Consider the following 12,390-nt stretch of genomic DNA (forward strand, 5'->3'; position numbering starts at 1 on the left):
TAGATTATATTGTTCAGATAAACATTCTCCCTGGTTTAGCTATAATAACAAATGTGAATAGTGTGTGTATTTTCCTTTTTTTATATAAGCAATAAAAAAGTTGTATCTCGGTGGCTTTCATATAGTTTGACATTGCTCCTGACATTACACATCCATTGATTGATCTGAACATATGGGAACATTGTGATGGGGATGCTGAAGAAATATATTTATATATATATATATATTGGTTGCAGCCCTAATCTAACCGGCACTAACTTAAGACATTAAGTTATGACATAATATGAAATGATAGTCAAGTTAGTATAGTAATGATCATTAATAAAAAATACAAACGACCTCATTTGATAAGGAGTCAGATTAGATTTGTTAAGCAAACAAATGCAAAATTTTGACTTTTTTCTTTCCATTTGAATGATTTATTTTTGGAAATACGTGATAATGAGGTATTGAGGGCAGTATACCTGTGTAGAGGCGTACAGGGTGGAGAGATGGAGAGCGAGAGAAAAGGAGAGACACTCTCCTTTCATGTCTCTCTCTGTCTTTCTCTCTCTCGTCACTTTCAAAGCAGCAGGCCCGTGTCAGGTCAGTGCTACATGACGTCCCGCACCACTCGCAATCTCCCGCACCCTGCTGAGGCTATGAGTTAAGGCCCTGGGCAGACGTGTGCAGAGGATATGTCTACACATCCACACTTAACAAACACTCTCTCTCTCTCACTCTCTCTCACTTATGCTCTCTCTCTCTTTCTCTCACATATTTACACATGCCTTATTATTTGTTGATGGATTGGTAAGTGCTGTGTGAAATGGCCAATTGAATAATACAGTGCTACTAAAAAATACGAGACTGGTAAATCTTATAGATCGCTTTGTGGAATAATATAAAAAAAATGGGATGATTCACAGATGAAAGCTGTGATGACATACGGGAATGTTATTTTACGGTGTGCACAGTAGGGTGTCCTAAACTATTTTGCAATACTCATTAGGGGTGGGCAATATTATATCGTATACAATAAATTGTGACACAGAAATATCATGATATTAAAAATCCATATCGTGATAATAGGGCTGTTCTGTCTTTAAAGTAGTCTATTATTTACTGTGAAGCTTTAGGTGTATTTATTGTATAATTGTTTTAGTTTGCAGTTTATATACATGCACTTAATATTCTACAATATTATTTGCTGCATTATATTATTTTATGCTATATTATTTATTATATAATATTATACTATATTCCTGAAATGAATGAACTATTTTAGTTTTCCTATATCGCCAAGTATATCGTTATCGCAAAAATACCCTGAAATATCGTGATATTATTTTAAAGCCATATCGCCCACCCCTAATACTCATGCAGTACAAGTGACTTAAATTTAGCTAAATGTTAAAAAGACAAAGGAATTGCATGACAAAAATGATAACAATGTAATGATTTGAATCATCCATATTCACTGCCTGGCCAAAAACAAAAAAGTCGCCACAAAAAATAAAAAAGGTCACACACTCTATAATATATTTAGTTGGACTGCCTTTAGTTTTGATTGCAGCTTTATACATTCACTGTGGCATTTTCTTTAGATAAGCTTCTGCAATGTCACAAGATTTATTAAATCCAGTGTTGCTGGATTAATTTTTCACCAAGATCTTGCAGCAGCATTGATGATGGTAGAGTCTGACCGCTGCACAAAGCAGCTCTTCTCCATCCAGCACTCTATCCCAAATATTCTCAATGAGGTTAAGATCTGGACTCTGTGGTGAACTCTCTCAATCCATGTGTGATCCAAATGATGGATGATCTCATGCTCCCTGAACCCTGAACTCTTTTACAATTCCAGCCCCATCAATCCTGACATTCTAGTCATCTTGGAATATGGCCGTATCATCAGAGAAGAAAAAATAAATCTATTGATTCAGGAATAACCTGGTCTATATTCAGTATATTCAGGTAGTCAGCTGACCTCATTCTTTCAGCACATACTGTTGCTGAACCTAAACCTGCAGACCAACTGCAGCATCAATCCTACATATATTTCCTCTTATTGTATCGAAAATAAGCATATCGAGGATATCACCAATACTTAACATACACAGACGCAACTGTACATTTCATTACAGAGATGTCAAGAAAAATGGTCTAACAGAAATGCTCCAAAATGACTTTTTTTACATTAATATTTTTACAATGATATTTTTACATTAATTTCCATTTGCATCTCAAAAAAAAGAAAAAGAAATGGGAAGTGAATATGTTTTGACATTGACCTTAATGATGTTTACATACTAATTCCTTGTATTATTCATTAAAATTGAAGGGCTTTTTAATAATAATATGGATTGCATAATAATTTAATAAAGATTTATTCCATATGCTTTATTCAAGGTGCCTTTAAACCATTTCTATTAGTCTCTTGGTGGTGAAACTGTTGGTGTCCACACAATGTAAAGCACAGCAGGCATGCATTTTCATTTGTTATAAAAGAAAAACAAACAAACAGTTATTTTATTTTGATCCGAAAACCTATATGACAGCAACGACATACAAAGTTCTGTACATATAAACAGATCAAAGCGTGAATAAACCAACTAGTCGACTGTCTCTCGAACCCAGCTTCCTTTTTGATCACCTGACCCGAGCGTTTCTGGAGTCTCACGGTGGGAGAGCGAGCATTCTTTGAAGGAGGAAAATCAGAGGGTGGAAAAAAATCTTGGAACTGGTCAATGGAGAGAGTGAGGGGAAGAAAATATGAGCACCTGTCGGCAATTAAAAAGGCAAGAAACAGAGAGCGGCCCAGGAAATATATGAGCACTAATTAAAAGCACTAGTTAAAAACTTCCTGCTTCTGGCCTGGACTAGCTGTGAGCTACAGACTGAGGCCCCCCTCCTTCCACCTTTATCTCCACCTCCACCTCCACCTCCACTTCCACTTCCACTTCCCTCCCTCTCTCTTTCTCTTTCTCTCTCTTTATCCCTCCTTCTCTCTCTCTCATTCCCTTCCTCCACCTAGTTAAGACATTGTGACTCCTTTCAGGTCCTTTCAGGAAGCATGCAGAGAAGCTGAATACTGAAGATTTGGGTTAGGTATGTTGGGGAGGTTGGGTGGCGGGGGGTTTATGTGGCTGGGGGCGGCTAAACTGACGGATGAGGGGGTCCGCAGAAGCCACCGGGCCTCCTCCAGCAGCAGGGATGCTCTTCGGACAGACAGACGGGCGGACAGAAGAGGGCTCGCTGCCCCGCCCCCCGGACCCATATGGAGGTGATCAGGAAACAAGGGTGTTTAATGATGTCACTGTCTCCTGACCTGTGAGGGACCGGCATCTGTGTCGAGGGCTTTTATAGAGAGAGCCGCGTGTTCTGCTGGCCTTGAAGTCCAGCTTGGTGTTGCTGTGTCAGAGCTAGCACCCATTTCTGCATCCGGTCAGCTGGCATTTCCAGCGCCGGCATGCTTAACCCTTTGAACTCTAGGCTGTTTTGGTGTTTTTTTTTTCTTCGTTTTTGTCAGTTGCTCTTTTTCTTAGGTTTTATAACACAGTAATTATATCAGACAGCTACATGTCGTGAGCTCTTTTACTCCAGAAGCCATACAGCTACTCAAAAATATAATCATTTATAATGTAAAAGGAAGCAGAACTGTTATATTTTCCAGGAACTGATCATGTTTTGGTAAAAAGTTTACCAAGCGCCTGTTTTTTATTTCATTTTTTTTCAATGTATAGGCTTTAAATATATTCACACCTTAGATATCTTTTCAAAAATGGTTTGAAAAGAGTGTATATGAGTTATAAGAAGGCATAAGTATATTGATGATAATTCATTACATGGCTTATTAATTATTACTTTGACAAAATACATGGAGAAACAGCATCAGGCAGACTTATTTTCTTGATAATCACACCTCTTTCTTCATTGGGTGTCTTGTAGATGCTTTTTTACAGCACTGGGATGTCCTTGGTATTTTTAAAAAGAGTAAGACCTGCCCTTTTTAACCATATATGGATTATGTTTATGTGTGAAGGGATTCCTGAGTAATTAAGCTGAGAACACAAGGTGAGATTTTGGATGGAAAATCCGTCCGTAGGGATCTAAGGGTTAATGAATGAGTTTCAGGTCTACTGGGCCTCAAAAGCCAAATCTACACTTTTTACACAAAACAAGAAAACCATATTTCACCATAAAGAATCAATCCTGGCTTACTGGCTTATTTAATACGTCTTGTGATGCTATTCAAAATATCATCGTATCTCGCCAGCGAGAATGTTTTTGAAGCAGTTCTCAGGTTTTCAGACTTTCACAGGCCGAGGTCGACGTATTCTGTGTCACATCTGAAGCGAGGTCGGTTTCAAAAGGTCATCAGTTTCTTGGCTCCGGCTCAAGAAAAACAGCCCGGCTATCTGTGGGTCTGGCTGCAGGGATCGGCTCCCTCTCCCTCCAAAACTCTGAAAGTTTGTTATTGAAGCTTTGAAGAGACCTGAGGTTCTCTCGTTCTCCAGCGGTTACGTACCGAGCGATCAGTGTGTTCTTTAAAGATGGCGAGGAAAATGTCATGGGTATTTTTAGGTCTTCATTTTTCATATTATTCTAGGCATAGTCTTTCATCATGGCCTATCATCACTGCAGCTCAACACTGAGCCAGTCTGATGGAAACTAAAGGAACCGGTGTGAATTAAAACTCACTGAATATGCAATCATGTTCTACTGACAACAGTGTATCTAATAGCTATTAGGATCCTTTATTAAACAAATTATATAACTAACTGTACTCTATAAACAGTACTTATTATATATCTATTGCCTAATAGTAAAACTCTGAAGTTTAGTGCTAAGCTGCATGTCTCACGCAGGCCAGACCAGGGACAGACACTCACAGATAAATATGTCAGAGTTTATTACAAAAGGGACTAAGCTTACAAGGATTTTGAGGGACAGATGATAAACGGTAATACAAAAAGGGTCAGTAATGAAGTAGGCAACACAATAGAATGTGTTATAGAAGAAAATTAGATTCAATACTTAGCACTGAACTGAGCAAACTGAGGGGTATATATACTAGGGAGGACAGGTGGAGCCAATTAGTAACTTGGAGAGCGGGAACGCCGTAGCGTTATGTGATCGGTGGAGTCAGGGAAGTCCGGTGTGGGTGCATGCTGGGAAGTTGAGTCTTTATAGTACAGTTCAGAACCTTGAGTAGGCAAACTGACAGTGTTAGGACTGACAGCATGTGTGTAATCTAGTGTTAGATTAGTGATAAAAGATAGTTAGATATAAGTTAGCAGATTATGTGAAGATTTAAGGCTGCCAGACGTAATGTTGGGCGGCATCACTAAATATTTCATGTCAAGTTTCATGTAGAAATGTCAATGTATTAATGACAGTTGTCCCATCAACACATATAAAAAAATAATAATAAGGCCTACATTATCTATCTAAATGTATATTTATTATTTTGGTAAGGGGTGCATCAGCATGCAAAAAAAAGAAAAAGAAAAACGAACATTTGACTAAAGGCCAAAAAAACTAAATAGTGAACTTTTTTTTTTTTTTTTTTTTTTTTTAGTATTGCATACTTTATTTTTTAAAAAACATTCAATTATACTTATTCTGATGAAAGTGCTTTCTTTTGAGATCTTTCTGCTAAATAATTTCGGATGCTATATATTTGGTGCATCCCTGGTTTGGGTAAAGTGCAAATAATTTAAAAACTAATGTCAGATTACTGCAAACTTAGAGAGGCATACCAAAGTAACACACCTACTTTTGGTGTTTTTTATTATTATTATTCTAATTTCCAATCACTAGTGTGGAATATTTATAAGTAAACGTTGGGTATAGGCTATCATCAAATGGTCATGAGTGTCTGTCAAATGCATTATATGCCATTATATTATATATGTTTTCGTGTACATACATTGCTGGTTCATATATACATTGGTTCAGCTGGTTCAGGAAGCACTGACGTGTTGTCTGCACTCACCCACTGCACTTCACCAACGTCCTCCACCTTTGGCAGCATGAGGGCTGGAGGAAGGACCTCCGCCTGAAGAATGACCTCCAGGTCAGCCTCGGCCAGACCGCTGGACACAGAGTTCACCCGCACACACTTCTCTGTGCGTCCCAGCTGCAGCTCTGCTAGCATCTTCGGGATCGTTTCCCGTGCTGCTGCCTGCAGAAAAAGGACACACACACTAACATACACACACACTTTTATAAGGATCATGGCTATTGCATCAGCTGCACTGACCTGCTTTGTGCTGTTTGTACCTTTTTACTGTGTGCTGGTCAGCAAAAGAACAGGTGACCCAACTGTAAATGCAGCATTCAGAGACAAAATTGAAGGCTGAATTATTGTAAAATACATAATTCTTCTACTCTTCTGAATAGATTTTAAGGCACTGTATTTTGTCTGAGCGTAAAAACCTAGGACTGGTTTATAAAAGATACCTACATACAGCCAGAACAATGAGACAACACTCAATTGGGCATCTGTTGAGTGATTACCAAAGGCTTACAATAGTGACAATAAGGGAGAGGGGCACATCCTGGAAAATTATTTATTGCTGTTCAAGGAATGAAAAAAAAAATAAATTGAACACATAATACATAATACATAATAATAAAAAAATAAAAACAGGACGGCAGTATTAAATTCACAGATTAAGACACATCAGTGGCCAATATTTCAAGATTTTTTTTCCCCAGAGGAAATGCTGGCTGGCGTCTGGGTTTACAAAGTAGAACAAATCCAAGCAAAAGGGATCATCCTCAGTGGAGCAAATGCACTCAAGATCATAAAGCAAAAGTCCTCGCATCCTCACACACCTTCCCCATAGAAGTCTTATATACACACACACGCACGCACACACACACAGAGACACAGACACACAGGAAGTGCAAGGAGGGAGGGGAGGAAGAATCAAAGCTTAAGCCGAGCACCAGAGCCGAACAGTGACACAGCAGCACACGCCAGGAGATTCAAACCAGATGCAGCCCCGGCGCAGAGCGGAGGGGCAGGGAAACGGGCCTCCGCTGAGCCGAACACGTGGCTGCATCCAGGAGGAAATGTGGTCCGAGTTACACAGTATGAGGAAACGGTAGCTTAGGAGTTGTCAGGTTAGATCAGAAGAGAGCTGGGAGAGCGAGCAGGCCGGCGGGGTCTGCTGGTGATTAGCCTGCTTCTGCATGGAGCCGTGGGAGCAGCAGAACGTGGGGGGAAAAAGCTCAGAGGCTGAGAGAAGTTAAATGAGGAGTTGAGGAGTTACTCAAGCAAGGTCATCTTAACATCACATCACAATAATATTATGACCACATTCTACATGCTGAAAATATAGAAACACACTGCATTTCTATAATTACAGACTGTAGTTCTGTATCTGTTTCTCTGCAGAAATTTTATAGTCCTCCTTTCACCCAAAAGTTTTTCAATGGCCAGGATGCCACAGGATAGATCACCACAGAGCACCTATTATCATTGAGTTATTATTAAGTAATTAAGTGGTTGAAAATTTAATATTTTATGTATTTATTTACAAATGAATTACTTTTGTTAACCATTACATCCATATTATTAAATAACATAAAAAAATAAGTGATAAAGCATCTGTTATCTATCTACATAAGGGTGCATAAACATGAAATTTAAAATCCAAAAAATAAATAAATAAATAAATAAACCATTAACTGACGGCCAAAAACTGAATAATGAACATATACTAACCCAGTAATTTCAGTATTGCATGAATTAAGTAGCCTAATATATATAAAGGCTATTTAATTCATGAAATACTCACTGTGCTCCACTCTATTAGACACGTAGACACTCTCACCATGTAAAAGCTCATCTTTTGGTGGACATTTTGTGTTGACCATCCTGTTTCTCAGTGACCAGGCACATGATGTGGATATTTTTGATTGGTGGACTATTCTCAGTCTAAAAGTGACACTGAGGTGTTTAAAAACTCCAGCAACACTGCTGTGTCTGATCTGTTTGTACACACCACCACCAAGTCAATGTCAATACACCATCCAAATGGTGAATATTTGTCTATTTGCAGTCTATTTTTTTTTTTTTTTTTTTTTTAATTATTCAAATCATTTTTTTCATCATTTTCAGATTATGTCTGGGTAACTAATGGCAAATTAATTGAAACCTATTGTATATTCAGAGTCTTTAATTTATGTAATCTTGTCCATATAATTTTGTTTCACAATCACAGTTTCTTGGTTATCATAGCTGTCTTGTTTCTGCTTTTTTGCAATACTATTTAGTAAATATTGTCAACAACTAAAATAGGAAAATAATATCTCATTAATCATTATCAATCTAAAATGTTTAATTAATTGTGATAGTAATTTGAGGTCATATCTCCCAGCACTGCTTCAGACTAGTAAATTGTCTGTAAAGCAAGCTGGCAATCAGAGTTGAGCACTGCGGTAATGCAGGGAAAGTTGATGGACTATAAAGCCATAACTCAAGGCCCATAAATCTGTTGCTTGGTAGATCCTTCCTCTGATCTTCAGCCTCCCTATATCTCACATAATCCCAGGATAATCTTGACAGGGTATTATTGCAGTCTCTGGATGATTTGTATTACATGCATCACATCTTTAAGCGAGAACAGCAATATAGATATACAGATAACTGTCTCACAATAATATATATATATATATATATATAATAAATAATGCTACATTAAGATAACTAGCTGTATATGCAGTATAAAACTCAATCCTCATCTCTTTCTGTGAAAGGATGGCTCCAGACAGCCTCAAATTTGATTTTCTATCAGTGGGAGGAAGGCCAGTTAACTCACCTCCTCTCAGAGTTAACTGACAGAGAGAACATTCTCGAGAACATCTCGGCTCCTGAGGGGCCGGGCAACTCCAAGCTTGAATAAAGAGCTTTGAAAAGTGAAATGTTTTACATTAATGGATCTCCATCCAACAAGTTGCTTCAAAGCGTGCTCCCCAATCACCTAGCATCCCACAGAGTGGCCTGGAAAAGCCCAGGTTTCAGAGATCTTTGATTCCTTCCATCAAGCCCATCATTAAAGCCTGACACTGAGTCATGACAGCATGTCCACAAAACGCTCAAAACAAAGGATGGACTTTCAAGTCTGGAGATGTTGACCTCCAGTTAAAAAAGAGGGCCAGCTCCTTCATGTATTGAGAGCCTCAGAATTTGGACTCCTGCGGAGTGATATGCCAAAAAAGGAAGTGGATGTCTGGATTATTCAGCTACGTCTGGGAAAGGTGTCTGAGTCAAAGGCTAGCAACATACCTCCTTTTTTTGCTTGTTTTTTTTTATTTCAGGTAAAGATATTTACAGTGCACTTCTTACTTTACAAAGCAGAGTTTAAAATATGAGTTGTGAATATGTGAGCTTCTGTATGTGCTACCAATAATTCTATACAGTGATCTACACAGTTAATTGACAAAAATATATAGTTTATAGTTTAGTCTTTTATATTATATATAATTACTGTTGAACTAATACAGAATCTTCGATATAATAGTTATATATAGTATAATTCATTTTAAAATAACAGTGTTTCAGTAACGTAATAACATTCTCAAACAGGAAGGAGTATTGCTTGACCCATGCTTCGAAACATGAGTCATAGCTCCATCCTTTTTGTCTTTTATCTCTGGCATTTTGTAACCTGCTGAGATCCTCGCAATGCCGCTGAAAGTGAGCTGTAGAGATGTGAAGGACAGACAGGCCTGTATTCTCTAGGTGTGAAATCCGGTAGGACAATGTCCAACGGACTGGCTTTGACAAGCGACATGACGGGCATCTGCAGCCCTGTTCCAGTTTAATGACCAATAGACCGAGCGCCTGATCGTCTCCACATTTTGCATTTGTCCAGTTCCACATGAGGAGAACGCTTGTCCCCTGTGGCTACACCACGGATGGGTCCATTTCTTCAAAGCGCTGGGTTTGGCGGACTGTGTATTTCAAGCCTGTGTGGGCCCAGGCTCTACCAATGAAAACAGGTCAATGTAACTTGATAATGAGGGTGTGAGAAGGTGTGCTCTGTCTTGACATTTAGCAATGCATCTGGAAGAACAAAAAGTTATTGCTTGTATAGTTGTGCTGGGCAGAGTGATAATCTATTACATGCAGCTTAAAGGAGCATTCAGTAGGAAATGAGAGTGAGTGAGAAACAGCTACAGTAGTCCAATTTCAAAACGCCACAGAGAATCGTCTGCGTTTTTAAAATATGCTGAGCATATTTTATGCAGAGCATGTGTAGCAGCTTAGGTTTCAGCAGAACCAGCCAGCTTGCTAGCTTCCATGCTGCAGCACCGCTCTCTCGCTGTGGTGTATTGGCAACCTCAGGGTGGAGTAAGTGTTGGGGAATGAGCAGCAGGCAGAGTCAGAGGCCAAAAACAAACACAGACACTGTGATGAACCGCACAGTGCAAATAGGAACGTATTGGCTGAAGTGCTGTTGACAAGAGCTGCCAGTGCTTTAACTAACCATGTTTCCTTAATACCTGATTATAATTAGTGATCATTTTATCATTTACTACTGAAAATAAAATCCTTAATGGTCCTTTAATGGTCCTTTAAAAATTCACACAGATTCCTGTGTTTTCAACTGGAGATGGGTATAGAGATGCAACTGACCATGGCATAACATCTGTGTTTTCAAGGCAAGCTCTTAAGATGGCAGCAGCATATGGACAAGCACTGTCTTACTGAAACAGGAGTGTGTTTGATCAGAAAAGTTAGGTCCAGCAGTGGCAGGACTTCATTAATGTATTAACTTTGGGCTGTCAATGTCTCCGTTAGCAGTCTTACTGCTATTCTTCTTCTAATGAAGCAGAATCACCTGGAATGGTTTTCACAGCATCTTGAAGGAGTTCCTGGAGGTGCTGAACTATAGTTGGTGAGTTTCCTTTACGCTGTGAAGCTCCAGCTCATCTCAAATCACCTCAAATCACCATCTCAATTCGTCAGGTTTAGATTAGGGGTTAATGTGGAACTTTTTATCACGTAAATGCATATGTGTCACTTGTGTCATGTCTTTAAAATAAATCTAAAAATAAAAAATAAAAATAGTAATAATAAAAAAAAAAAAAAGAAAAAGACATTAGGGTTGCAGAGCTGTTTTTGAGCAAGCAAACCAGGTATTCTTTTTTTCTCCATGCGTTATAATTTTAAGTCATATTAAAAGTAAGGCTTGGGTGAATTTTACATTTTATATGCAAAGTGCAATTACAGTTAAAGTACCAGTTAATTATAAGTGAGATTTTCCGAAGGGGTTCATTAAAATATAAAAATATCTTTTATCTGCTGAAATGGATCGTCTACCTATATTCTGTATAAAAATTTGCCAGGGTCTAATTAGTAGGTCAGATTACGTGTTCTGACCCCTAACTCTCAAAAGGACAGACATTTCTACAATCATTAGAACACACCGAGACACCTGACAGCAGTGATGCTCCAGCCGTCCTCACAAGGACACCTCCACAGGATTTCTGCTCATTGGGCAATTAGGTGGCTATGATTGCAGCAGTGCTCTCTTGTCACAGGCTCTGTAACTGCATCGCTCCGTCTCTATAAGCAGTACACAGCTGGACTCGCCCCCCCGACACTCATTCACTGCAGGTCCAACATCCTCCCAGACGGAAAGCTCACAAAGTAAGAGACATGGCACAATCCTGAACCCAGCAATATCTGACCTGATAATGAATCGACCAGAAAATTTTACGTTTTATCCAAAATTATGGTGGGTCTAAGTTTTCGATAACTTACTTATATACTGAATGCTGTGTATGTGTATATTCAATAAAGATATTACAAGCGACGATGAGCTGATAAATCCATGCAGATTCATCAGATAAGGCTACTGGTTTACTCCAGTAACCTAAACTCAAACCTAATGAGCTACAGATTATTTACAGTATATTTCTATAAAAAACAACAAAATTCAAAATATAATTTATAATAAATTTATTCACACGTTGATTATTACACTGTCCGCTACAACAAAAAATAAATAACTGGAAATGCTTGGAAATGTTTTGGACACACAATTAAGCTTTCCTGCTTATTCAATAAGCTGCATGTGATGGATTTTATAGTAGGACACCATTAAGAACCTCTACAACTCAGAGACACATGCAGAGACATCTAGCATACTGTGCTACACATGCATTGCACATTACTTTTTAGGCATATCATTTTTAATAATTTATTTTCTCCCATAACTTTTTTTTGTCTTCTCTAAATATAACTGTAATCTAACACTTCTTCTACGTGCAACTATTTTTTGAAGATGAGTGTTATTTATAGTCTTTAATTATATTTAATATCTAGTTTTGCTAATTCATGCTTCCTGTATCTACAAAAGCTGCTGTTGATGGTAAAATTACACGAAT

At 38.3% G+C, this 12,390-nt stretch overlaps 1 protein-coding gene across 4 annotated transcripts in view; it reads right to left on the minus strand.

Annotated features, from left to right (window-relative positions):
* clybl (citrate lyase beta like) overlaps positions 1–12,390 on the minus strand; it is a 92,854-nt gene that overhangs the window by 19,055 nt on the left and 61,409 nt on the right. For 3 of the 4 annotated variants that reach the window (XM_007227774.4, XM_022680624.2, XM_022680625.2), the window contains one exon: positions 5,978–6,166. The exons of the other annotated variant lie outside the window; for it this stretch is intronic. In XM_007227774.4, coding sequence (XP_007227836.3) covers positions 5,978–6,166 — 189 coding nt within the window. The remainder of the gene's footprint in view (positions 1–5,977; positions 6,167–12,390) is intronic. 4 annotated transcript variants of the gene reach the window in all.

This window comes from Astyanax mexicanus, chromosome 11 (assembly GCF_023375975.1).
Source record: "Astyanax mexicanus isolate ESR-SI-001 chromosome 11, AstMex3_surface, whole genome shotgun sequence".
Taxonomy (NCBI): Eukaryota; Metazoa; Chordata; class Actinopteri; order Characiformes; family Acestrorhamphidae; genus Astyanax; species Astyanax mexicanus.